Source organism: Actinia tenebrosa, unplaced genomic scaffold (assembly GCF_029948245.1).
Source record: "Actinia tenebrosa isolate PJP-AT-01 unplaced genomic scaffold, QUT_ActTen_1.0 PGA_scaffold16__25_contigs__length_10494907, whole genome shotgun sequence".
NCBI lineage: Eukaryota > Metazoa > Cnidaria > Anthozoa > Actiniaria > Actiniidae > Actinia > Actinia tenebrosa.
Window position 1 is genome coordinate 6,497,028 of NW_028292576.1, and position 27,192 is coordinate 6,524,219.

Here is a 27,192-nt window from a genome sequence, read left to right on the forward strand (position 1 = left end):
GTACGTAACCCAGTGAGAGAAGAAAAGTGTCTACTTGCTGGTAACAAGCTCGAGGCGAATGACAGACAGCAGGTCCAATTGTTTATGGAACAAAGCTTTAAATACGTCATTCATTATTCAAAATATTTTTTTCTCGAGTCAAAACTTTTGATAAATTAGGGAGTCTATATATATTCAGATGTATCTATCTTATCAATATCAAAACAAGATTGATACTATAGTAGTTTGAACACTCCTTGGCCCGCAGTGCCGCACGGAAATCGCGAGAGCTGAAGAAGAAGAAGTAACAATGTTATCAGTTCACAGAAAATATATCTAAAAGAACTGAACCCCAAGTGGTTTAATATGAGCAGGACTACACTATCTTTCAAGCTTTTCTTTGTTCTTACATTGGTCGTATTTCTTGTTTATGTTTTTGCTCAAAATGATATCGCCGAAGCAAAACGACTCAACGCAAACATGGTTAATAAAAACATCTTACGGCAGTTAGAAAGAAATGATTACAAATATAAAGATAATATCGATGTTTTGAATTTGAGTAAAAAGACATTGATGGCCAAACAAGTAAATGCTCGCATTAGGAAACACATTTCAACGAGCGAAATCACTGGAGGCAAAAATGATGAAAAGTTGCATATCGCAAAAAGACAGGTAAGTGTTTGAATTCTTGAAGCAATTCGCCATGTAACTGTTTTAAAATAGCCGTTTAAGCTTCTTGTTTGAAGACTGCTATCATTTTATATCACGATTACAATGGGAACAATGGGAGCACAGACAAAAGGAAGGTCGATGGCATGGTCGGCAAAAGAAAGAGAGGTGATCTTCCATCTTCGTCAAATATATTGCTCTTAAAATGACTTGCATTTCCATAGCACTTTTAATTCTAGTTATATAAAAGTAGATGACTTGGCCTTGACTGGTGTAGAAATTAGGTTTAGTAAAGTGAGGAGGATCGCAACTAGTCTATAGAATTTTTCAATTCATTTTTTTTATCAAATTGCATACAATCAGACCTATTAACCATTTTATCAGTTCACGTTGCTTGGTTTCCAGATATATATAGCTGACGGCTGTTATTCATTTTTGTTTTTCGTAACTCTCTTAGCTCACTGTGTGGAAGCCTTTCAAAACGTAAACCTCCGCTTGAGACCTTTTCTCTCGTCAAATAAAGATTTTTATATTGCGGTTTTTGTATTGTATTATTTTGTATCTCCTCCATGCATCAACTATCAGGCAAAAAAAATATTTTCAATTCATGAAAAAATATATAATTATAGTCTAATTTATCTCTTTAGTATTTTCCTTTACTCAAGAATGTTTAAAATGTATAGAGCAGGACCCATTTACCCGGGCAATTTTCTGCTGCGCTTTAACTCAGAAGATGCATGCGCGATTTTTGAAAATATAATAAATTTTGTCTTATGCTTCCAATTGAATATCTGTAGATTGATATTGAGTCTGTCCAGTTAATCTTGGTATTCAGCAGAAGGAAACTTTACAAGTTGAACTGATTTTTTACCATTTTTGACTTTGACCAAAGTCGCCGCGCGCAAGTAGCGCACTTCAAATAATCGCTGCAAAAATTCGCCTGAGTAAAATAACCTTAATATGTGTTCCCTCGTTGCGCGCATCCGTTCATCGCAACAGTTATAACATGTGCACTAACATTTTGTTTAATGATTCCAGATAATAGCCCCTGGATATTACGAAGCTGAGTGCTCAGAAAAGAAACCTTGTAAAGAAGGAAAATATTGCAATCTTCTGTACTGCGAAGATTGCCACAAAGAAAAGATGGCTTGCGCACGCGAAAAACAGTGCTGCAAAGGAATGGAATGTACGTTTGGTCGCTGCGAGAAAAAATCAAAAGGAGATCCAGGGACGTTTTGTGAGAAAGATTCAGATTGTAAGTCAGATTCGTGCTGCGTCCTTGAGCCAACAGTTAATACATTGCTGCCAATATGCAAGCCCAAACTCGCCGAATACCATCAATGTGCTTCAGTGTTGTACAGGAAAGTTTGGATTGGAGAGAAACCTGACTGCGGTCCTTGTAAGCAGGGACTCGAGTGCGCACAAAAAGGGTAAGAATTTACTGAAATAATGAATAGTAACTTGAAGGTCGTTTTAAAGTCTTGAAGATATTGCGTCGGCTTACGTGAGTATAGCGCTGCCGACTTTTAATCAACTCATGACCAGGAGGCCAGGGGTATCTCTGTGTTTTGCTTCCAATTTAAACAGGAACTTCGCAGGACCTTTTAGGAATTTTCACATGGTATTAATGTCATTTTGCTTTTATTCTTTTCTTAGGATTCTTGCAAGTCATCAAGTCTGTATGAAACCAAAGAAATAGCGCGCGAAGAATCGATAACCACTACGTACTATATCAGTAAGAAGGTCTTTAGTTGGACATGATTGTTCCCTATCGAACCTTCAAGATATCTTGAGACAACTTAACTCATCCTCAGAACCTGCTGCGTTCTCCATTGACAACGCTTGCGTTCCTCGACCTCTATACTGACAAGATGGATCGCAGGGTCTGAGGACGATACCTATACCAAAGAGTCTTCTGCCGTCCCTGCTTTCTTGGCCATAGCACCAACGGCATTGACCAAAAAGCAGGAGCATGACACATGAATAACCATAAAAAATAACCATGAATGTGCATCACTGACATAGCTCTATAGTTATTTAGTATACGGTTTGCAAGATCTATGACTAAAATTTATTGTATTGATGGTTTTCAACCATTTCCAAGAAAATTAAATAACGAAAGACACGGCGGCCATGTAGGAGGATATAACAAAAGAATTCATTGAGAATTGTTTTGTTAAGTTCCTCCAACATGGCCGACGTGAAAACCATCAATTGACCGATATCTTGTTCGTGGGTTCGTTCTTCTGTAGTGGAATTCATCATATTTTTTTCCGAGTTTCATTGTACAATTCAACTCCATTTATGTTTATTCTACATATATATTTTGCTTATGTTCTAATAAAAATAAAGACGGCATAAAACTATTTAGTTCTTAGGTTTCTAATATTATAATAAATTCAACAAAATTACTCGATTCTGATAGGAACAAGAGGAGTGCAACTTAATTCCAAATTTTACTCTTTAGAGTCCATATTAAGTAGCTCAATTTTGTTGAGTGTATATTATAAACAAAAAATCGCACTATCTTCTCGTACAATTCGGAGTTTAAATACTCGTGGTGAAAGTTCTCAAATTGGACTCGATCGCCTGAATGCCTAGTCTCCCCCACAGTCGCTTTCAGTGTCGTCACGCAACGTTTTCTCCCCGAGTAGCTACCACTCAGGGGACTGAAGCGTACTAAAGGCGTCTCGTCCAATTTTGAAAACTTTCAAAACATCACAGCACTCGTACCTATAAAATTTCGAATTGTACTCGAGATCGTGCGATTTCCAATACTAACTTAATATTTTTTTGGCAATGTCAGCATATTTTCGCCAGCCATATTATGCCCTAAATCAAGTCTGTACACAATTTTTTACATGTGAAAACCAGACTGAAGAATATCAACCTCTTTACAATAAATTACTATTTTTATTGAAGACATTGAGCTAACTGTATATATTTGGCATTATGTCGACAGGCATGGAAAAAGCGGGCGGTCAAAGTTGACTAAACCAATTGCATGAGAGGGGGTATTTCAATGTTTTTTTCCCCTAACATTTTTCAAGTCTTTTTATTTCCCTTTCTTGCGTAAATATTAAATCTAAAAGTTCACATAAAGCAAGGTTTTTTTAAAAACTGTACGTTCCTAGCAAACTAGACTTGACCGGCGGCAAGCCTCACTCCACAGACTGATTACAAGCCGCAGCACTACAGTAGATGCGACCAGCTGAAGTTGAAAAAAATTCAAATTTTTAGGTCCAATTTCTCAACATGACTGTTTAGACATATAGAAATGCGTCATGGGGAGTTCATTCATATTTAGAATATACGTCAAAAAATATTTTGAATTTTAGCTTTGTTACGGGGGCAAAGCTTGTTTTAAAATCAAGCATTTGCATAGCTAAATGAAACAAATAGAATGAACCAATTCGCTTCACTGATATGAGGGACTAAAGAAACGTATCCAGAATTTCTTATTTTATAGTTTAAAAAAAAAAGTATATGTTGAAAGTCTCGATCCAGGTGGGCGAGTTTGAAACATGCGACGAGACATTCGGACAGCGTTCGGGTTTTGATTTTCAATTGCTTCGAGTCGCTTCGAGTGGTTCGTAAATAACTCGGTTGTATTCGGTCGTGACAGCGGATTCCCTTGATTAACCAACCTTCGTTCCCTTCAGGTATTTATGGCAGGTCGAGGTTCATATCGAATTACTCCTACTGGAATAACACCAAGGAATAACATGGCGGCGTATGGTGGTGGTGATTATTACGCAGGATATCCACCGTCACAACAACAGCCTTCAGCTCCGATAGGATTTGAGCTTCATTCACACAGCAATCAGCCTCCATCTTCAGCTTATCCTCCAAGAGATGACTTGTATAGACCACCACAACAACACTACCCTCCTTCTCAATATCCACCTCCTTCAGGGCAACAACCTTCTGGTCAAGACTACAGCCATGGAGGTCCTTCACGCCCTGTATCTTCCCCTAACCTCCCTCCTGTAGGGTTCGAAGGTGAGATACTGTCTTCTGGCGAGAGTAGGATTCGTCCTTCATCTCAAGACACTAGTGATGGTGCTAGCAGACCGACATATCGTGTTAAAGAAGTAAGTTTAAGTATTCGTTTGTTTTCCTTGTAAAATATCATTACACGCTGTCTGTCATATTTCGATGATATAAGTCTTAAGCTTAACTTCAAAATAACGGTTCAAAGCAAGTCCGAGCAAAAGAGCAAAAGGCGGTCATTTTGAAACCAAGATCTTATAAGTACTGTACGTTGTAATCATTTATCACGAAGTCATTAAGGATTAACTTCGTTTTGGCTTGAAAAATAAAGTTTTTTACTCTAAAGCAATCGGTTTGAAGAATTGCTTTTATTCTAGTTCAGCTAATAGAAGAAGAAGCTACTGGTGTAAGGCAGGAAATAGAAATAACGTGATTAGAAATGCAATTATCTCTCGATAACAAATACTGTAATATTGATGCCTTTTTGCTGAAACCTATTAAAAATTAATGAACTTCTTAATTTTAATTAACGAGTTTATGCCTTGAAGCCACAACCTGTACTTGTATGTCTGCTGAAACATGCTGAAATGGTACTAAAAGTAAGCTAGTAAAATTTGTGTTTAAACTTGTTTTATAATATACATTCAGTATATATACTAGTAAAGCTTAAATAAATATGCCATACATTTTTAACAAATTGACAAATCCTATAAGATTATGCTCGAGTACAGCTGTACATATTTGTTCGGTACAAAAAAAAAGGTGGAAATGATGGTGACAACGCAGTTATATGCAATTACTTCAATAAATAATCTTGTGGAATGAATAACATGGTGATGACATTTTCTTTGATAAATGTACAGCTTTTGATCTTCTAGTCATATAATATTGACAATCGATTGCTCCAATTTCCTTGTGAGATTTGCATACAGCTATAATTTCATTACTGTATTTTTGAAAGAATTGTCTTATGAATATTGAAAATTCATAGTTAAGTCCAGCTTGTGTTTTCAAGCTAATGAAAGATTTTAAAGGCAAAACCTAGCTAGACCAGTTCTACTTCAATTTTGCAATCCAGCGGCACATTAAAACTGCAAAAAAAAGCAAAAATTGAAATGGGATTGAAAACTCTTTGTCCACCTGTTTACCTGTTTATAGCTAGTCCAAAAGTCAAAGTTTCAATAGACCCATGTGAAAACTGTAAAACATTTTAATTTAATGTGTCTACTCCACATTAAAGCTTTAAGAGACTTAAAAGTGAAATAAGTAAAAAAAATTCTTACTTGGGAAGGAATTGTATGAAAACGCTTTTCAGAACTCATACTTTATCATTTTGGAAACATGGGGTGTTTCCTCCTAATATGTCTTTTTACTCTAACTTGAATTTACATATTGATTTTATAATACACACTTCTTGTATTAAGTCAGACATATTTAATTTTACTTTGGGTTTGACTTCAATAATTTGAGTGTTTTCCAGGCTTACTGGTTTTCCTTCCCCGACAAAAACCCAATGAAAACTCTAAATTCCAATTTGATTTATGAGTGTTACCAGAATGCCCTGAATTGCATCATCCCGGAGCTTTCTCTTCTAACAGTCTCCTTTTTTTTTTTTGCTGGATCGGCATTGCAAGGAAAAGGAGCCCATTATTCCCAATGCCACCAGCTACTACCTCCCCTGTTTCCCATGTGTGAGCATTAACTAGGCAACTGATAGCATTGGGAATAGTAGGCTCATTGATAGTCAGCATTTATCGTGAAAGGAAATCCTTCTTTTGGTTATCAGTCTTCTGTAAAATATATTTATAGATAAATGTATATTCCCTCATCCCTGGAGAGGTTTGTCATTTATTTAAAACTATTTTTTAATATCAACTTCTGGTCATTGTGCAGCTAATCTGGGTAAATGCAAGAAACATCAGATACTTGTTTACAAAGAAAAAATCTTTTCACCTTCCATCACCATATGTAAGATGAGAATCTTCTGTGAGTCATAAGTTATCAAGCTTTCTTTCTTTTTTCTTTCCTTCTCTTCTTTATTTCTTTGTTTTTATCTTTTTGATTTCTTTCCTTCCTTTTCTTTCTTTCTTTCTTTCTTTTTGTCTGTCTGTCTTTTTGTCTGTCTATCTGTCTGTCAGACTGTCTGTCATACTATCTGTCTGTCAGACTGTCTGTCATACTATCTGTCTGTCAGACTATCTGTCTGTCAGACTATTTGTCTGTCTGTCTATCTGTCTGTCTATCTGTCTGTCAGACTATCTGTTTGTCTTTCTGTCTGTCTATCTGTCTGTCAGACTATCTGTCTTTCTGTATTATGTCTGTCTGTCTGTCTTATGGTTAATTTCTAGAACTACAATACTAATTCATTAACTGTATTTGCACTGCTTGCATTCTTCAACAGACTGTTTTTGGAGGGCGAAGCTCTGTATGTAATTTCCTGACTTTTATTTCATCATCATCATCATCATCATCATCATCATAAAAATTGAATTACATCATCATTTTTATTACATGTGTATCATATATAGCAAGGGCCGATCCAGGGGGCAAAGAGGGGCTGCAGCCCCCCATTCAGCAGAAAAAAACGATGCTTTTTTATATTGTTTTTTGTTGTGTTGACGGAAGAAACTCAATTAGCCCCCCCCCCTAAACTCAATTAGCCACCCCCCCTAAAAGTTTGGCTGGATCTGCCCTTGTATAGCTCAATAATTTTTTGATCATCCCTGTGCATAAATCTTTAATACAAAAATAGGTAAACAATGATTAAGTGCAGACCATTTTGACAAATAAACTTTATCCCTTTACTTTGTTGAGTTATCCAATTGATTCTGGTTGGAGATTTCAACCAATAAAACGAATTGCATTGTTAGCCCACCTATATACCTAGTTTAAACATAGTGCAATTATCAGGGATTGCCCATCTAGTAAATTATTACTAATATCAAGGTACTCTTTTCATTTCTGATGTTCATTTTGACACAACTTCTCCTCTTAAGAGAAGTATAGTCACATAGCCAACTGTTGCAGAAGGCCTATTATGGTGATGTGTCCTCCCTGGATTCAATTCACAAGTTGACGAGCTAGGGCTTACTTTCCTAAATATATTTCATACACACAACACAATGCTTGGGACATAATGCATTTTTCAGTTCTATTTATTATTAACAAAAAAACATCTATATTGAGGTATAAAAAAAACTTTTAATCAAACCAGCTAGAAATTCATTTTATTTAATGGTTCATCATATATTTAATACATAAATTTCCTTTGAATTCTTTCAATAGCAAACAAGACATACTGAAACTCTATTCTTTAAGACAGACCCCGCAAAGAGAATAGGTAAGTTGTATAAATAAATGTTTGAGAGACATAGGCAATGAATAGAACTACTAAGGGGCGCTACTATGTTATATTAACCACCCCAATAATTATCAAATTGCAAAACACACTTTCAAATCAGCCTCTCTTGGTACTGGAAGACAATAATTAGATTTTTGGGTACAGTATGTCATACTCAGCCCTTGGCAAAGCCAGAATCCTGTTTGATAAATAATAGATAATAATAATAATGATATATTAGAATTACAATGATAATAATATAATTCACTTTTTATTGAATTGCCGGAAAGTCCTGGGGACCAAGTGAACATTTTACAAATTCAGGGCTCAAAATAGCGGCCTGCCAATGGCCAAATGACAGGCCAAATTTCAGGTTTGGCAGGCAAAAATAATGATGGGCTGCAAAATGAATAACAAAACAGCATGCAAATTTTACTGAAATGACCTCCTTTTACCATGCATACCTTTGCTATGGCAGGCTAATAAAAATTCCTATTTCGAGCCCTGCAAATTACTAAGCTATTAAGCTGAAGAATTTTGCTTAATATTCACCTACCTGGGCATTCAATCCCCGGCCCAGCCCAACTGTATTTTTTTAAATTCATAATTTGATTTTTTTTTAAATATTTTGCAGATTATGTCCTTGCTTATGAGATTAACACAGCCAAACCTTATGAATGGCAGCAAAAACGTGAGGAAAAACGGAAAGCATTTGAAAAAAGTTTGATAGACTTTGGACTCAAATTAGAGAAAGTTGGCGAGGAGGTTAGTAAATTAGAACTTAGTATATACAAAAATAACTTAAAAGCTAATCAAAGAACTGAAATAAAAAACAATATCTTGAGAGAGGTTTTAGACTGAATCTTAATCTTTAAAGAGATTTTAAAGGTCTAGACCGTTAAAATCTTTAATTACTCGGGCTTTTTCCGAAGGAAACGGCCGAGTTATAAATTGGGCTTTGTTTTTTGTGTGCAGTCACAAATCGCTGTTGTGTTCACAGCGCATGCGTTGATTCTATGTAGTGCGCATGCGTGGTAGTATGCGCCATAAAAGCATGGGCCGACGACTAATGGCGGATTGTCTCAAGGTGTCTCATTGCTGACTGCGAACACTATGGAGTCTATGGAGTTTCACGGTTAAAGAGAAAGCCCGAGTTCACGCAGTCATGCATCTAGTTTAAATTAAAATTTCCCTTAAGATATTTTTTTAAAATTTCAGTTCTTTTTTCATTCAACCGTCGTCAAAATGGTTGTCAGCAAACAAGTCATTGAACTTCACAGGTCACACTTCAATGATAATGGTAGTAATTGGTATTTAGATGGTGGTCTTCTTTAATTTTAATGTTCTTGAATATACAGGAGTCTAGCAATGGAAGGACAGCATTCGTAAAAGTTCATGCTCCATGGAAAGTGTTGGCAAAGATAGCTGAGGAAATGATGATGAAGATGCCTATTAGTGTAAGTGGATATTATTAATTTCTGTTATCAATTGGTAAAAAGTATTTTTAAACATAAACTTAAAATAATTATTATCATTTTCATAGCTCAATGACATGGATACATCTGATTGGACAGAGAGATGTTTTGACTGCATTGGAATTCGGAATCCTTTTGAGCTCCGCAATGAGGATCTTCCAGAAGAAAGGAATTACTTTACTGGTGCATTCAGACAAGACAAAATGAGCAAGTTCCTTATTGAAGATAGGGATACATTCTTTTCACAAGCTCAGCGGGGAAGAATTGTAAGAAAATTGAAAATAATAAGTCATGTTAATTTACAATGTAGACAGACAGATGGATGGACGGACAATCAGACTGATGAACTGGACAGACAAACAGGCAGACAGACAGACAGACACAGACAGACAGACAGACACAGACAAGCAGACAGACAGACAGACACAGACAGACAGACAAGCAGACAGACAGACAAAGCAGACAGACAGACACAGACAAAGACAGACACTCAGACAGACAGCCAGACACATGCACACACAGATAGGCCCAGACACTGACAGTCAGACAGACAGGACAGGACCTGGACAGACTTTGTAACTGGAGTTAAAATTGCACATCATATTGTACATAAGACTTAAGATCCAAGCAAAGTTAAGTGATCATTAACTACAGCCATACATACATTACAGTGCAGACACACTATCAAGATCTCTTCGACATCATTTAAAATTTTATTAGTACTTATTAAAATTTGTGAAATGTTTATCAATAGGTGTACACACTCTTGCAAAGAGCAAAATATGGCAGCAACAAAACAACTCAAGTTGGTAAGAAAAAAAGGATCATGCACAGTATAAATAATAATAAATAATATTATCCAGGGCTTAAAATATTGTCCAGTCATTTCCAATGTCCAGCCAGAATTGGAACTCGTCCTGTCAAATCTTTGCCTTGCCAGTCATTTTGACCAGTAACAATATTGAGACAGAAATGATGTATGACCAAGTTTAGGACTAATTTTGCTGGTCATTATTACCCTGTACTCTTTCTCTCACTTAGATGCAGAAGTTGAAACACTGATTATTAATGACTAGTGGGTTTGTTAAATACAACTAGTGAATACACCAAATTGAAATATGGTGACCAATTTGAATAACTATTGTTCTGCATTGACTAGCTACTGACTAGCCTCTCATACCTGTGAAAACACTTTTATGTTTCCTCATTAACACAAGGCTAGTCAGCCACTAGTCAGTGCAGAAAATTTTTTATTCAAATTGGTTACTAATATTTCGGGGGAAATGTAAACATGTGAGAAAAAGTTTGGGACTGTATTAGAATTACGGTATTTATTCACCTCCATTTACTCCTTTGTCAGAGTATTTAAGGAAGGACTAATGTCTGAAACATTAGTTTACAGTTCCAAACTTTTGTAACAAGTTGAAGTCACTGCAGATGGAGCCTTCTCAAAAGCATCAGGATGTGAGGCTAACATGAAAATACAAAAGAAATCACACTCTTTCTCATTATTAGCCTCGCATTTAAGACAATTCTAAGACAGGTGCATTGAACCACGTACTAGAGGCAAAGGATGCTGCTCTGACTAGCAAAAAGAGCTAAACTTGCTACTAACTGTACATGAAACTTTAAACCTCACATTGAATTGTTTCTTTAATTTATTTGCAGGTATTGAGAGACTAATTGCCAATGGTACCTATGCTGCAGCATATCCATTACATGAGGTATATTTTAAGCCGTTACAAAATAATATAATATATTAATAATAATAATAATAATAATAATATAAATAATTGTTTCAGTTTTACATATTGCTATATTAATAAGTCATTGCTGAGACTCACTAGCCAGAGGCTAATGTTTAAGTAAACAACACACTCACTACCACTACATTGAATGTTATACTTAGAGTACAACTCTAAACTCACATGGACAGGAGGGGACACTAGAGAAAAACGTTTGCTATGCTTGCATTTCAGCATGTTTTCTAAGAATTTTGAAGAGTCTGAGTGAAAAAACAAATGTTGTTTTCTCCTAGTATACAAAACATTTCTTTTGTATACTTTTGTAAGACCAAGATACTTTATTAACAAAAACTATATGAAAGAATTAGCTTTAAGTTTAAGCATGGACACTAAGTTTCGGCACTTTGTGAAGTCCAATTTATCAGGCATGTTTGAAAGTGAAATTTACAAATGTTTTGACTATTTTACATACAGATTCAGAGCATGCACAGACGTTTTTCACTCATGTCCATGGAGGGAGGAAAACCGAAAAAGAATAGAGAACCCAGAAAACACTTTAGTTACAATTACTGCACTTGCTGTTATTCATCATGGCTGTCATTATAGTGTGTTGTCATGCAAAGCCTTTATATTTATTTATTAAGTAAATAGTTCCAATATATTTTATTGTTGTTTTTGTTACAGGGCAACTACAAAATGGAGCAGTCGATGTTGACCCATAAACCAGAGAATGAGAGGCAGCTTCTGTATGAAGTCTGGGCTTCTCCAAAGAGATGGTACCAAATGCAACCACTAGATCAGATAAGGTGAGACCAAAACCAAACAACCAAGAACTGGAATTCTAATTTCGATATTAAGTATATGAAAATTGAAGCAAAAAATTAAAGCATAGCAGAAAATTTCATTGTTCCACTTACTAGTAATGTATCAACATGAATGTTTCATCTGATTTCCAAACACCAAGAAGTGAGTTGAAAAAACAGGGCGGAGCCAAGTTTTTTTAAACAAATTTTGAGGTTGAAGAGTTTCTTCATTGGTTGGAATCATGACTTTACTACTTTTTTGTTTCATCCACATATTTTTTTGAGGTGTTTGGATAAAAGATGAAACACTCTTTCATGTGCTTGATATGACTTCTCAAACTATTAATGATTCTTGGAGAAATTCAAAGCATAAGTTGCCCAAATTTTATTCTAATGACATTTCCAAACATCCGTCACACTAGTGATTTTTTTTTCTTTTTTCTTTTTTTTTTTTTGTCCTCATGAATTATTAATTATTAATGAGTTTGAGAAGGGCTTCATAATTTTAATATCCTAAAATCCACAGTAATTACTTTGGCGAGAAGATTGGTCTGTACTTTGCATGGCTAGGATTCTATACTGGTATGCTTGTACCTGCAGCCTTGGTTGGTTTAGTAGTCTTGATATATGGAGGAGCAAACCTGGCCAGCTATACTCCTGCGTAAGTGAGATAACATTTCTTTTTATTCATGTATTAGTGACATTGCGGTGCGTGCTCTGATTGGTTTAAAACTGTGCTCCATCTGAGAATGGAACACGGCATTGATATCATCTACGCATGCAATGAAGTGCAAGAAAAATTAGCCAGCTTTGATAGCAATTATTCATCATGTTCCATTCAATGTTTTATAGTATAGACATCTGCAATGAAACTAAAAAGTTGGACTATCCCATGTGTCCACGTTGTGACCAAAAGTGTCCTTACTGGGCTCTGTATGATACGTGTGTCTACTCAAAGGTGAGATGTTAGAGCAGTTTTCGTGTGACTGTGAAAAGCGCATGACAAGAACACGATCATGACATGAAAAGGCATGCGCAAGACCAATCACATTTCACCAGAATTTACTCTCCATCCAATCAAATACCTGGAACACGGCAAGAACACGACGAAGACGCGGCCAAGCCAAGGTCACGTCACTGCCAGACCTATAACATTGCACGGAAGAGAAAAAAACAGCCAATTAAAATTCTAGAAAACATCACGGTCACGGCACGACACAGTTACGGCTCTGTGCTTTTCACAGTCATACAGAAATTGCTCTACCACAGACAGTTTTTATTGCTACACGCTGATTGACACAAACTCTTGCAACAGGTTAATGGGCAATAGACAATCTTTTTTTTTTTAGATTATAGTCAATAGACTATCGTCTATGGACCCCTTGCATTGATTTTTGAGAGGAATTGTTCTGGAGAACAAAACAATAGGCCATCTTCTTCTGCAAAAAAATCCATTGTTTTTTCCCCCCAAAACAATTTCTCTCAGGCCTCAGTGCAAGGGGTCTATCAAATAAATCGTTGGAGTACATAAAGGTATATGGGAACTGTGGGAAGGCACATGGGAAGCATTTGTTTGGTCTATTGCTCTATCTTATAACCTGTCACAACTGTTATCTTCATCGACGCCAGCCATGGAAACATTGGTAAAATATAAATTTTACATAAGAACATGTGTAATAAGTAAATTACGAGCCTTAGATGAAACGACTGAAGAAGAGTGCCATACAAGCCTTTCACAACTTCAAGTCGCGTAAAAAATGAGCCAGCTCAACTAGAAACTGTGGACAGCTGTTTCGGCCTGTATTGGGCCTCGTCAGCACAGTGTATCTAGTGAGCTGGCAATCCCACAATCGTGGGATTGCCAGCTCATTAGATACACTGTGCTGACGAGGCCCAATACAGGCCGAAACAGCTGTCCACAGTTTCTAGTTGAGCTGGCTCATTTTTTACGCGACTTGAAGTTGTGAAAGGCTTGTATGGCACTCTTCTTCAGTCGTTTCATCTAAGGCTCGTAATTTACTTATTACACATGTTCTTATTTGATATCCGAGCCCATCCCACACGGCGCACTGCCACATCTATATAAATTTTACAATAACTTACAAATTTCTCGCACACTGATTGGTTATTTTTTATCATCAATAAGAGGACAGACAGATAAAGCTGACGTCGACGAGCACGCGCTCTTTCCGTTGGTTGTTTTGATCACTAAAGATGAAAAGTTTTTATCGTGTCTGTCCTCTTATTGACAATAAATTTCGTCATCACATTGTCAAAGTAGTATAAGACAGACACATAAAAACTGATGTCTATTGTTAAAGAATGATACCTGTTCTGAAATGAAAAATTTTTTTAGCTTATGTTGTTGATTAAGCCTGTTAATCCAGAATGTAGGTACTGACGTATTTGTTCATTCGTTTTGTTTCAGGTGACCTATGTATTTGACAATGAGTTCACACCCATTTTTGCCATCTTCATGTCTATTTGGGGTGAGTACAGTTGATTAAGGGACATGGTACCCACCAACTCTGGAAAAAAACCCGGAAATTCAGATTGGAAAGCAAATGGTATGTGTCATTCCAATCGGAAAGTTCCGCAAAACTCGGTCTTCTGATTGAGGTAATCCACTTTTCCCGCTCTTTTCGGTTCTTTCGAAAACGCGTGTACCATTTGTTGGAAGTTAAAATTTCCCGCTCTTAGTCTTAGCAAACAAATTTCCAACTGGGTCAATTGGTTTAAATGGTAAGCAATCGAGGTAAAAGCTTTCAAGCTCGCCAATCAATAGCTGAATGTTGTGGGTCATTTTTATGATGCTTTTGACTTTGATTTCAAATAGCCACTATGTTCCTTGAGTTCTGGAAAAGACGACAAGCTGAAATCAGCTATGAGTGGGATTTGATGAACTTTGAGGATGAAGAAGTAAGTGAAAGAGTTATGATATAGGATAGAATTGGGATGGGAATGGAATGAGAATGGATGGTTGGGATGGAATGGAATGGGACATTAAGACACTTGGGATGGGAATGAAATTGGATGGATGGGAGGTTAAAGAGTAGAGTCGCGCAATTCAGGATAGTACTGTATGGTATTGGAATGAGAATGGATGGATAGGATAGGATGGAATGTTAAACACTAGAGGGACAATTTGGGATGGGAATGGGATAACAAATGGAGATGTCAAGCACTAGAGTGACAAGATTTAGGATAGGAATAGGATAGGAATTAGATGGGATTTGATAGTTGGAATGGGATTAGATAGAATGTCAGTGACAAGATTTAGGATAGAAATAGGATAGGAATCAGATGGGATTTGATAGTTGGAATGGGATTAGATAGAATGTCAGTGACAAGATTTAGGATAGAAATAGGATAGGAATTAGATGGGATTTGATAGTTGGAATGGGATTAGATAGAATGTCAGTGACAAGATTTAGGATAGAAATAGGATAGGAATCAGATGGGATTTGATAGTTGGAATGGGATTAGATAGAATGTCAGTGACAAGATTTAGGATAGAAATAGGATAGGAATCAGATGGGATTTGATAGTTGGAATGGGATTAGATAGAATGTCAGTGACAAGTTTTAGGATAGGAATAGGATAGGAATTAGATGGGATTTGATAGTTGGAATGGGATTAGATAGAATGTCAGTGACAAGATTTAGGATAGAAATAGGATAGGAATCAGATGGGATTTGATAGTTGGATTGGGATTAGATAGAATGTCAGTGACAAGTTTTAGGATAGGAATAGGATAGGAATTAGATGGGATTTGATAGTTGAAACACTAGTGGGATTAGATAGGATATCAGAGTCTGAGTGTCAACATTTATCATAAGAATGAGATAGGAATGAGATGGTATTGGATAATGGGAATGCGATAAGGTCCAGGTTGGATGTGCAGTCATTTCACAGTTTTTTCCTTCTCACACTTTCACTCTTTCTTACTGTTTCACGGTGTGTTTGACAGGAAAGACCTCGTGTGGAATATGAAACCAAGGCCAAAGAAAAACGAATCAATCCCATCACCAAGGTACAAGATTTTTTAAAACTATTACTAGCTTTCACTCAGCTGATAAAAGTTTTTGAATCTCATTATCTGCTCCACATGGTGGTCAAACACTGACCACCATGTGCTGTCAGCCAGAAAGAATCCTATTGAAAACTTGTGATTCAGCTGATGAACATTCTGCACGAGACGAAATTACGTCACTAGTGCAACTCGCCATTAGTCCTCAAGCAAGATGACGTTTTATACCTACGCTACCAGAATCCCTTTTCGCAGGGGCGGCGGAAGCGGGGGGGCCGGGGGGGCACTGGCCCCCCCACTAGATTTTTTGGGGGGGCCTTGCCCCCCCAGAATATAGTGCCTCACACAAAAAAAAAAAACGCATGAGATTTGGTTATGATTACAAATGTACCATTATTTATTATTTTGATATTACATAATTTTCTGTATCTAAAAAATATACGATATATCTAGCGACGACTTGCATCATTTTTGTGTCTCTCAGCACAATTGCAAGTGGTTTAATGCGCGCAAAATGTTACTGATTGAAATATCACACATACACGTTTGTAATCAAGCTAAACAGGGAGGGGGGGGGGGTCATTTCAAGGTACCGTGAAATATTGGAGTGCCCCCCCAAAATTTTTCAGCTTCCGCCGCCCCTGTGAAATTAGCTTTTTTTTTTTGTTTTGTTTGTTTGTTTTTTTGTTTGTGTGTGTGTGTTTTGTTTGTTTTGTTTTTTTTTTGTGTTTTTTTTTTTTTGTTTTGTTTTTTAATGCAAATTTTCACTATCGTTTTGCTATTCTCAAAGAAGTTTAGACATTTGAATATGAAAAGAGATTGAAAAGGATTGTGGTAGTATAGGTATGACACGTCATTAGGTTTGGGGTCTTTTCCCTAGATTTGCACCCAGTTGGGTTCTCTTTACGAGAGAGAATGGAGAACCCAAGCCGAAATTGAAAAGGAAATTCAAATGGACTTGGAATATAAAGTCTAAACAAAGCAAAACAACAAAACCTCAAAGTAATATCAAACAGATAAAAGCGCTTCTCCCAATATGACATGTTCGAATATCCAGAACTCGGCTAGCTTACAAATTTTAAAAATTTGAATTTCAGATGGCCCGGGGGGAGGGGGGGGAGCAGGTAGTGTAAGAAGGAGAAGCTCTATTTATATGTGGTGCCCTTGGTTTTCATTAAGGGTGTGAGATCAGATACCCTGCTACCAGAGGTCTTTTGCTGCCTTGCACCATTTTGGTTGTAGGTAGATCAGCCTGTCGTTCAGCCCTACTGAGTGGAAGAAAAAACAACCACTGCTCGCAGGGTAAAGATTGGAGAACAGAAACTAAAATTTTCAGGCTTTAACTACCCTTATCTTATTTCTCCTATTATTTCAAAACTTAATGAACGCCTTGGATGCCAGTCCAGAATCAAATCGGAGACCCCAGGGCTTCGGGCGAGCACTATACTCTTGATTATTGATACACTTTTTGTCTTCCAGAACGAAGAGCCTTATCTTCATTTCAGAACAAAATTGCCTCGGTTTACCTGCAGCTGGACGTTCATATGCTTCATGGTAAGGGTCGCTAGAAGAGAATTCACTGTATTGACTGTGAAACGGCACGGCAACTCTGCGGCATTGACGGAATTTTTTATCCCAATCACAGCGCACGGCATCACTGCTCATCCAATCAAATTACTCGGACACGCTAATGTAACGGTTCCAGTTTTTTTTCCTGATAAAAAACCGACTGTGAAACGGCACGGCAACAGTGTAGCGATGACGGCATCTTTTAACCCAATCACGGCGCACGAGATCACTGCTCATCCAATCAAAATACTCAGACACGATACCGTAACGGTTTCTGCTCTGTTATAACTCGTGGATACGTGAAGTGTAGAAAAGAGTTATTGTGAGGGACCTGAACAGACAAATGTGTCACTCACTCACTAAGGTGTTTTACCCATCTTATCAGTTCAATAGAGCATTTAAATCGAACAAATTACTTCTCTGCGTAATCCCGGAGGAAAGTCAACAAAATGCACAGAAAAGGCACAGGGTAGTATCCACGAGATCGTCAATGGCAGTTTGATTTTATCTTTTTTTCCCCTGATAAAAATCGATTGTGAAAGGGCATTGCGAAATTCAAAAATCCTAAAACCCGTTTAATCTTATCTTTGTCCCACGTCTTGTGTTTACAGTTGATGCTTGTGGTTGCAGCAGTACTAGGCGTGGTCTTCTACAGGGTGTCGGTCTATGCTTCCCTGATAACGAGTGAAGGTTATGAAGGCAACATGGGTGCAATCAGTATGGCTACGTCTGCTACCGCTGCCATAATCAACTTGGTCATAATTATTTTCTTGAACAAGGTACAATTAAATATCTTACTATTTTCTTCGAGTAAAAATCATTCAATCACAACTCGTAGCGGACGACAAAAATTTGCTGTACGGTTGAAAAATTGAAAAAAAAATGCATTTTATGTCGTAGCCACTTTGCATAAAAAGCACGATTTCTACGTAAAGTCGATCCTTGTTTAGAAAAAATAGTTCGTATAATCTTAGAAAAAGTGGCTGCGTTATGCCAACAATTAATACTAATAGATTTAAAGAAGAGATAACTAGGTAACAACTAGTGTGAGCTGCGTCGGTGTTTCTAATGAAACGGTAATGATAAAAAGGTCAATTATACATTTCTCTTTTATTCCGACGAAGGACTGGCGTCCGAAACGTCAGTAAGTTTTTTCATCTATTCACGGTGTATAATTTACCTTTTATCATTAATTTAAAAATAGTTTTTCTATTAGATTTTTAGATATTTTTAGTGTATTGATAGTTTTATATTAGTTTTAGTATTTTAGAATTCATTTATGTATTCTAATTGCGCATTTTTGATTTGTAATTTATCAATTGAATAAAGAGTTATTATTATCATTATCATCATTATTATTATTATTATTATTATTATTTATCTTGATTGGTAACATATTGGTTTTATTGTGTTATAGCTGTATGAGAGGTTGGCATTTATATTCACAAACTGGGGTCAGTCAATTTCCCTTATTTTTTCAAGTAAATGTTAGCCTGCGTCACATCCGGAATTTCCTTCGTAAATACGGTATTTACGAAGAAAATTCCGGATGTGACGCAGGCTAGAAAATGTTGGATGGCATGTATTGGCTTGGGGTGCAACAAGGGCAGATCCAACCAAAATTTTAAGGGGGGGGGGGGGGGGGGCTAACTGAGTTTCTTCCATCAACACGACGGAAAACAATAAAAAGGCATCTAATTCTTCAGTTGTTTTTTTTTCTGCTGATGGGGGGATCCGCCCTTGTGCAACCACACGACTCAATATCCCTTGAGATATAAATAACAATAAAACAGCCGCTATGTTGGTTGATCTAACAAGGAAAGCTATTGTCAATCAACAAAGCGGCTCTTTCATTGTTATATAATATATCTTAAGGGATTTTAAGTCATGTAGTTTCACTGGATTGTTCAAATTTGAACCTCGCAGCTTAGGTTGAATGCTTCTTCAGTTGATTGACTAGTGCACAGCCTATTTATGGAAAGTGGTGAATGTGATTCGAATCACTATCGTTGATGTGTCTACCAATATATTGATCAATATTTTTGACTTTAAAGAAATGCCAAGGACCCAGACACAGTACGAAGACAACTTCACCTTCAAGATGTATCTGTTCCAGTTCGTTAACTACTATTCTTCCCTGTTTTACATCGCATTTGGAAAACTAAAGTAAGTTTATAAATTTAACATTAACTAGTTTTTATAAACTATGACAAATTATTTCTTAAATTCCTTCCTTGCTTCCTTGCTTCCTTGCTTCCTTGCTTGCTTGCTTGCTTGCTTGCTTGCTTGCTTGCTTGCTTGCTTGCTTGCTTGCTTGCTTGCTTGCTTGCTTGCTTGCTTGCTTGCTTGCTTGCTTGCTTGCTTGCTTGCTTGCTTGCTTGCTTGCTTGCTTGCTTGCTTGCTTGCTTCCTTCCTTCCTTCCTTCCTTCCTTCCTTCCTTCCTTCCTTTCTGTTTTTCATTTCTTTCTTTTCGTTCGTTCTTTTCTTCGACCTTCACTCATTCTTCATTCCTACATGTATACTATTTATGTCTATATTTTTAAAGTTGTTTATTTATTTATTTGTTAGTTTACTTTTCTATTTTTGTTTCATCTAGTCCTGGTCCTCCAGGAAACTATAACCGCGTTCTTGGCAGCAAGGAAAACGAGGATGGCTTCAGACAAGAAGAGGTCAGTTGCATGTCAACTCTCATTATTTTAATATGTATGTGCCTCTACACTGACTGTCAAGAGCCTACTCTCCTTCTGGTCAGCAGTCAAGTAAGTCAGACAATGGATAACCCAGGCTCTCACGTCTAGGGAAAGTTCGTGTACTCATTGTTTTAACCTATACACAAACTTCCCCTAGACGTGAGAGCGAGGGTTATCAATTGTCTTACTGGTTTGACTGCTGACCAGCAGGAGAGTGGTCTCTTGACACGAGATTAACACGAAAAAATATGCGACAGGCATGGTCGACACCTGCGGGAAATCTAATCCTTTGTCTTGTACGTCGGAAGAACTTGAGTGCCGGGACTTTATGCTCCCAAAACTACTGATTTAGGGATTTACTAGAGATTAACCATTGGATAACTATTGTGTAAAAATGACTAGAGTTATGTAAATGAGCGTCATCTCGACAGACAAAGAGGTAGTTATGGGGAGGGGGGTTAGGAGAGATAACTAGCTAAAAACTAGTGTGAGCTGCGTCGGTGTTTCTAATGAAACAGTAATGATAAAAAGGTAAATTATACGCCGTGAAAAGATGAAAAAACTTACTGACGTTTCGGACGCTAGTCCTTCGTCGGAGTAAAAGAGAAAGAGGTGGTAGAAAGGAGTGTTTATATCGATAGAATAAAACAAAAGAAACCAATGAGAGCAAGGTAGACAAGGAAACAAAAACAAACAATCAAAAGGCAAAAGAAAGGGTTAATTGAAAGCAAAGCGTTCATTAATCCCGTTGGGACTAAGAGTGCCCAATAGGTGAATAAGCCGCAGTAGGAGAGGGGGTTGTTTTGGTCACGATTTTTATTTACATTTCATATTGCAGTGTAATCCCGCTGGCTGTCTGTTTGAGCTGTTGCTTCAGCTCGCCATCATCATGGTTGGTAAACAAATCCTCAACAACCTTCTGGAAATAGTGTTACCGTAAGTAAAAAGTTTAATGCCCTCCAATCTCGTACCCAGACCCCACGCTCCACCTGGTCAGCACAAAGAAACAAGAAAACGGATACTTAACGAGAAACGCTTCTCGGTGCTGACCAAGAGGAACGTGGGCTCTGGGTACGAGATTGAGTGCACTCTAGAAGTTCTTTCATTTAGATGCCAGTGTTATCATACCCTTGTTTATCGTTTTACCAGACTCGGCTTCACATGTGAGTAGAGATCGTTAGGTCTCTTCCTTGATTCAAGGGTTTTTATCCCGGTTCTCCGCTTTCCCTCCGCTCCGCAAAACCCAACAACGCAAAAACATTATTCGAACTGTGAGTTAGCCGTTCCCTGACTTTGAGCGAATTCTCAAACCTTCTTAAAAATTTCTTCTCACAGGAAGTTAAAGAATTGGTGGAAATCTCGAAAAAACCTTGAGCCGCCAGATCTTTCCGGTTACACGAGATGGGAGCTGGATTACGACTTGTACGACTATCCAAAATACGGGCTGTTCTACGAGTACCTCGAGATGGGTACGAGCACTAAATACCTGGCTTAGCAGATTAGCCATTCCGAGGTTGAGAATTTAGAATTTAACTGGGTGTAGTTGGCATTGCAGTGCATTGTGGGACTGTTTTAGGGGACGAGAAGTAGCCGCCATCTTGGAAAGATGTCCCCTAAAACAAGTCCCACAATGCAGTGCAGTACCAACTCAGCCAAGTTTTTCGCTCAACCTCGGAATGAGTAATTGTAGGAGCACTTATGATGATGATAATGATGATGTTGATGATGATGATGGTAATGATGATGATGGTAATGATGATGGTAATGATGGTGATGGGGATGATGATGGTAATGATGATGATGGTGATAGTAATGATGATGATGGGGATGGTGATTGTAATGATGGTGATAATGATGATGATGATAATGATGAAATAAATTACAAAACGTATAGAGTATGTAAATGGCAAAACCTGGTTAAGAACATTATTTTGAATTTAAATCACAGCCAACACATTTCAAGTAAAAGAATGGATCCATGACTTCAAAAATAGTATTTTTAATTTTTAGCATAATAACAATGTTATTTATTTCTAGTTATCCAGTTTGGTTTCATTACCATCTTTGTGACGGCATTTCCCCTCGGCCCACTCTTCGCGCTCATCAACAATCTGATCGAAATTCGACTGGACGCCTACAAGTTTGTCTGTGTTTTCAGAAGGCCAATGGCAGCTCGAGCGCAAGATATAGGTCAGTTATGATAATGTGTGATCCAAGCTGATTAAAAATCTATCAGTAGTCTCCTTCACGGTTCCCTGCGCCATCTTGAAGGGTAGCCTTGCTTTTGCATCGAAGCGAGACGAACGGTGAGCTTGCAATGATAGAGACCTGTGAATAATTGTCCAAGGTGTTAAAAAAGGTCACGTTGCAAGCTCACCGTTTGTCTCGCTTCGATGCAGAGGCATGGCTACCTTTCAAGATGGCGCAGGGAACTGTGAAGGGGACTATTGGCTGTCGTATCATAGTATGGGACAATCACAACAGAGCCAACAGCTACTCTACTCACATATGACCCAGTAGCCCGGCATTTGAGCCCGGGTCGTATTACGCAAAAGTGAAAAGGAATCGACATATTTTTTTCATTTCCCAGTTTTAATCACGTGAACTAGTCATTTCCAACTTGGCCTTGTTTTTCATGTGATCAAGTCGCGTGATACAATGCACGCGTTCCTGGTTGGGGACGGGAAAGACTGGAACGCCTGCAAGCCAACGGGCTAGTCACATGTCTTACGTGACCAAGTTAGTCTCACGTGACCAAGTTAGACTCACGTGACTTTGTTCCATTTCACTCCATTACCGCGCCAGTTCAAACTGTTTTTAACCGATTTTTGCTATTTTAATAATTATATATTATATTATATTATTAAATATATATTATATTTACTAGGTATATGGTACGCTATATTGAACGGTGTTACCAAACTATCCGTCGTGGTTAACGTGAGTATCCTTATATATTTTCAAGCAGTTTCAACTTCTCTCTGTTCTGTGTGACTTTAGATTCAAATACCCGTAATAAGGAGCACTGAAAGTCTGAGAAGGTTAAGTGCGTGCGCACCTTCGAGCGCTTTACACATGAGCCCGGCCCTGGCTCGGGAGAATCGAGCCACTACCTACCGCGTTACCAGTGAAATATATAACCCTAGCATTTTTTGCCCTTTTATCACTGTTTAGTTAAAGATACAGTCGACTCTCTTTGAACGACCACTCTCGTAAGCGACCATCTCTCGTAAGCGATCACCTTTTCAAATTCCCGTGTTTTCCATATGTAAACTCTGTAAAAAAAAACTCTCTCGTAAGCCACCACTCTCGTAAGCGACCGCGACCGCCTTTGGAGTTACAATTTTGAAATTTTTTTTTTTCCTCTCCCGTAAGCGACCATAGCAGCCATATTTCGGCTATTCCGTATCTCATTATATATTCACGTGTATTATAGCTACTGATAATCAATGAAATACTATTTTTTAGGCTTTTGTTATAGCATTTGTATCGGAGTTTGTCCCCCGTTTATACTACCGCTACGGTGGCGATGGCCATGACGATTTGACAGGCTTCCTTGACAGCAGCCTTTCGTGCTTTGCGATCTCTAACTTTACCGATAAAGAACGACCGGATTCAGATTTAAGTAAAGGGAATTTTAACCCGGATAGCTGTGGCCTCGGAGTACCGACTTGCAGGTAAATATTAAGGTGGCTACACACTATGGGTAATGTAGCAGGGACATGACCCACAAACAAGTAACAGCGACAAAACACATTCTTTACATACGAGGGGACGTGTAGCGGGGACTCAGGGTCTTAAAAATATGATAACTGAGAAGGTGCTGCCTTTGTAATTACAATAACAAATGGTTAGACCTTCATGTGGCTCGAATGGCCACGGTCCCGCCTCTCCACACTAGGGACTTTAAGATTTACAAAATCTGGGACGGCTACGTCAACCGGAAGTGTAAATAACTTCGCTTTGGGGTTTCGCGCCTTCAAAGTCTGTCTTCCCTGTGGATGAGTTGACTTTACTGACAATGTCTTGAATAAAATCTCCAATGACCAGAACCCCAAAGAAAAAATATTTACACTTCCGGTTGACGTCGCCGTTGTAGATTTTGCAAATCTTAAAGTCCCTAACTACCTCACCGGGCAACGGAGGGACGTAAAGAAACCCTGGCAGTGACCATCCTCAGTGTCTGGACCTTTACTAATGATTTCTTAAAGGGTTCATTGTGAGATGGGTATGGGGATTTTACGGGGGTCGGTTGGAAATTTGTGCAATGTACCTCAAAGGGGACTCTGTGTCCTGGGCAAAATCTCAAATAAATAAATAAAAAATTACAAAGACATTCAACAGACAATAGCAGATCACGTGATCGTTGCATGTCCGCCATGATGGATAACAAAGTATTTTGAACGACTGCCATTCATTGATGCATGGGTTCTTGTATTTTTCTGTTAGATTCCGTGGATACTACGAGCCTCCTTTCCTTCTGATTGGCGGTGTGAACGTCACCAACCCTAATGGCTTTACGACATCCAAGGCACACTGGCACATCGTGGCTGCCAAGCTCTTCTTTGTCATCGCATTCTTAGTGAGTTGTTTTCTAAAGCTAGATCAATCATGGTGCTATTTAGACGTTGATTTGTCCCATGTAATATAGACCTTTATCGAGTTCCAAATTACCGCTGTGTTCCTTAATCGCAGACTCTAAATATTCCCAAATACCAACGCTAAAGTAAGGAATGCACAACTTCCACAATACAAACAATTTGAAATTCCACGGACTTTCACTGGAACACATGAATATTCTACACACAATCGAGGCTAACCCTGAGCAACAGAGAACTCAGAGAACTCGAAACTGGAGTATTCTAGACCAATCATAGCGCTGTTTAAAAGTGACGTATTTCCGGATCCATTATGATACTATAAACTGTTTTTCGTTCATTTTTCTCCGTCCCTCAGCACATCGTCTTCGCAGTGACCAGTCTCCTTGCATGGCTCATCCCAGACGTGCCAAAGACAGTATCCAATCAGGTGAAACGAGAAAACTTCCTAGCCCGTGAAGCCTTGCGAACCCAGGAGCTGCCAACCGTCGATAATGACTAGTAGGAAGGTAGTTTTGTACAAATAGTAGTAAGTAATCGTGTAATCGTTTTTTAAGCTGAAATGAAAGTTGGAAATGAGTTTAAACTTAGTTAGACTTATCTATATGGCCCCAATAGTAGCCAAGCAACATATTTTCTTCACAGTAAAACTTATCAATTTTATTCAGCATCTAAGTTGTCAGTAAATGACGTCATTTACTCAACGTTATTATTCTTTTCGGTTTTAAACCAAAATTTCTCGACTGCAAGTGGCTTCCAGGCTAGAATTTTCAATTTTCAGTAATTGATCGAGTCATATTATCCTCAATTACTCCAATTATTCGGACATTCAAAAAATGACTAATACTTAGCAATTTGATATATATATATATACATATATATATATATATACACTCGATTGCAGAAACGTTGTAGTATACATTTAAACATTTATGCATTTATACAAATACCTAATGAGATGCATATTGCAATTTTACTTTTTTAACCCTCAGAACCAATTGATTTATAGTCCGTAGGATGTAAAACACGAGAATAATATATTTTGACGTTCATTGAATGAGACAAATAATAAATAAAGCGAGTTTTCTGTTTTGCATATCATTAAATATACTGAATAAATTAGGTATTTGTATAAATGTATACTACAACCTTTCTGCAATCAAGTGTATATATATGTATATATACATATATATATATATATATATTTACCTTGTCAATCTTGATGCCTAATAAAATGCTAGTGCATTAGTAACCACGCCTTCACTTCAAAGTGAGGCCAGACCGTTGAATATTTTCTGACATGCGCATCACGATAAACCTTACACGCATTCGCCTGAATGATTACCAAAAAACGTTTTCGAGGTCGAGGTTAGACTAATATCTATAAAAACAACTTCCAACCTCGACTTGGAACCGTACAAAAAATAAGGCCTGGTTACTATTCTAAACTTGTCCAATCTCCCGCTCGGGCGTTGCATATAGATAGCAATGGCGCAGACCTGCTATACTATATTTCTTATTCGTTTATAAAATTTTTAAAAAATTGCAAGCACTGTATTTAAACGTAGTTTATTCATTTTGTAATGTTGTAAGTATTCTATTTCGTGTTCTTTTTTTGATAAAGTTTCGAACTTTTAAATATCCGTGTTGTACAGAAAACAAGCAGAACGTTTTGAAACTCCCCAGCGGAAGTTAAAAGAAGACTGGTGACTAGTTCTTTCGCATTGTATTGTGGGTCTAATTTCTAAACCCGTACACAAATTTCAGCCCTTTTTTCTTATCCACTCGAACTAAGCTTTAACTTAAAATCAGTTTGTCTTTTAAATATCGGAAACGGATAGCTTTTAAAGAAGTCTGTTTCTGAAAAAAAAGAAAGGCATTTAACGACTGTGATACCACAGGTATCCCAGTAAATATAAGAGGTATACACGCTAAAACTATAGATTTGAAGTTATGCCTTACGACTAGATCTTTGCATAATCCCAAAGCGACAAACGTGAAAATATAAACTGACTTATATCGATAGTTTGAATGCCTTGTAAAAAGTGTAACATTCGCTAATTACTGGAAAATAAATTTGTTAATAGCTCTTGAAAAATATTGCTTTAATTGCTTTTTTCAGTTCCTGCTAACCGCCACACCTGTTTAGAAAAAAATTATAATTTGCGTGTGTCGGATGTTTTCATGTGAAAATTTTGCGCTTCTACTTACATAACGAAAATACGTAGAATCCAATTCTTGTCAAGTACTAGATCTTTTTAAAAAATCATTTTCTTGTCAGATTTTTCGTCGAATGTTTTC

At 37.5% G+C, this 27,192-nt stretch overlaps 2 protein-coding genes across 2 annotated transcripts; both read left to right on the forward strand.

Moving 5' to 3' along the window:
* On the forward strand, positions 1 to 3,571 carry LOC116305015 (dickkopf-related protein 3). The gene is made up of 3 exons (XM_031714832.2): positions 1 to 651; positions 1,687 to 2,078; positions 2,305 to 3,571. The coding sequence occupies exons 1-3, from the start codon at positions 346 to 348 to the stop codon at positions 2,345 to 2,347; spliced, it is 741 nt and encodes a 246-aa protein (XP_031570692.1). The 5' UTR covers positions 1 to 345; the 3' UTR covers positions 2,348 to 3,571.
* Positions 3,572 to 4,201: 630 nt separating this feature from the next.
* LOC116305014 (anoctamin-4) lies at positions 4,202 to 26,989 on the forward strand. Its single transcript, XM_031714831.2, has 25 exons — positions 4,202 to 4,742; positions 7,927 to 7,981; positions 8,616 to 8,746; positions 9,340 to 9,438; positions 9,525 to 9,722; positions 10,211 to 10,265; positions 11,125 to 11,180; positions 11,886 to 12,007; positions 12,531 to 12,665; positions 12,857 to 12,962; positions 14,433 to 14,493; positions 14,841 to 14,923; positions 15,975 to 16,037; positions 17,514 to 17,588; positions 18,215 to 18,382; positions 19,021 to 19,057; positions 19,658 to 19,769; positions 20,200 to 20,272; positions 21,132 to 21,229; positions 21,629 to 21,762; positions 22,331 to 22,483; positions 23,181 to 23,233; positions 23,762 to 23,970; positions 24,743 to 24,875; positions 25,250 to 26,989. The coding sequence occupies exons 1-25, from the start codon at positions 4,317 to 4,319 to the stop codon at positions 25,391 to 25,393; spliced, it is 2,979 nt and encodes a 992-aa protein (XP_031570691.1). The 5' UTR covers positions 4,202 to 4,316; the 3' UTR covers positions 25,394 to 26,989.
* The last annotated feature ends 203 nt before the right edge of the window (positions 26,990 to 27,192 follow it).

What these genes read in the sequence shown, in the direction of transcription:
- LOC116305015 (XM_031714832.2), top strand. Translation starts at nt 346, where the DNA reads ATGAGCAGGACTACACTATCTTTCAAGCTTTTCTTTGTTCTTACATTG. An exon ending in TGCATATCGCAAAAAGACAG is followed by an intron (nt 652 to 1,686) that starts GTAAGTGTTTGA and finishes TAATGATTCCAG; the next exon opens with ATAATAGCCCCTGGATATTA. An exon ending in CTCGAGTGCGCACAAAAAGG is followed by an intron (nt 2,079 to 2,304) that starts GTAAGAATTTAC and finishes TTCTTTTCTTAG; the next exon opens with GATTCTTGCAAGTCATCAAG.
- LOC116305014 (XM_031714831.2), top strand. Translation starts at nt 4,317, where the DNA reads ATGGCAGGTCGAGGTTCATATCGAATTACTCCTACTGGAATAACACCA. An exon ending in CTGGCCAGCTATACTCCTGC is followed by an intron (nt 12,666 to 12,856) that starts GTAAGTGAGATA and finishes AATGTTTTATAG; the next exon opens with TATAGACATCTGCAATGAAA. An exon ending in CTACGAGTACCTCGAGATGG is followed by an intron (nt 21,763 to 22,330) that starts GTACGAGCACTA and finishes ATTTATTTCTAG; the next exon opens with TTATCCAGTTTGGTTTCATT.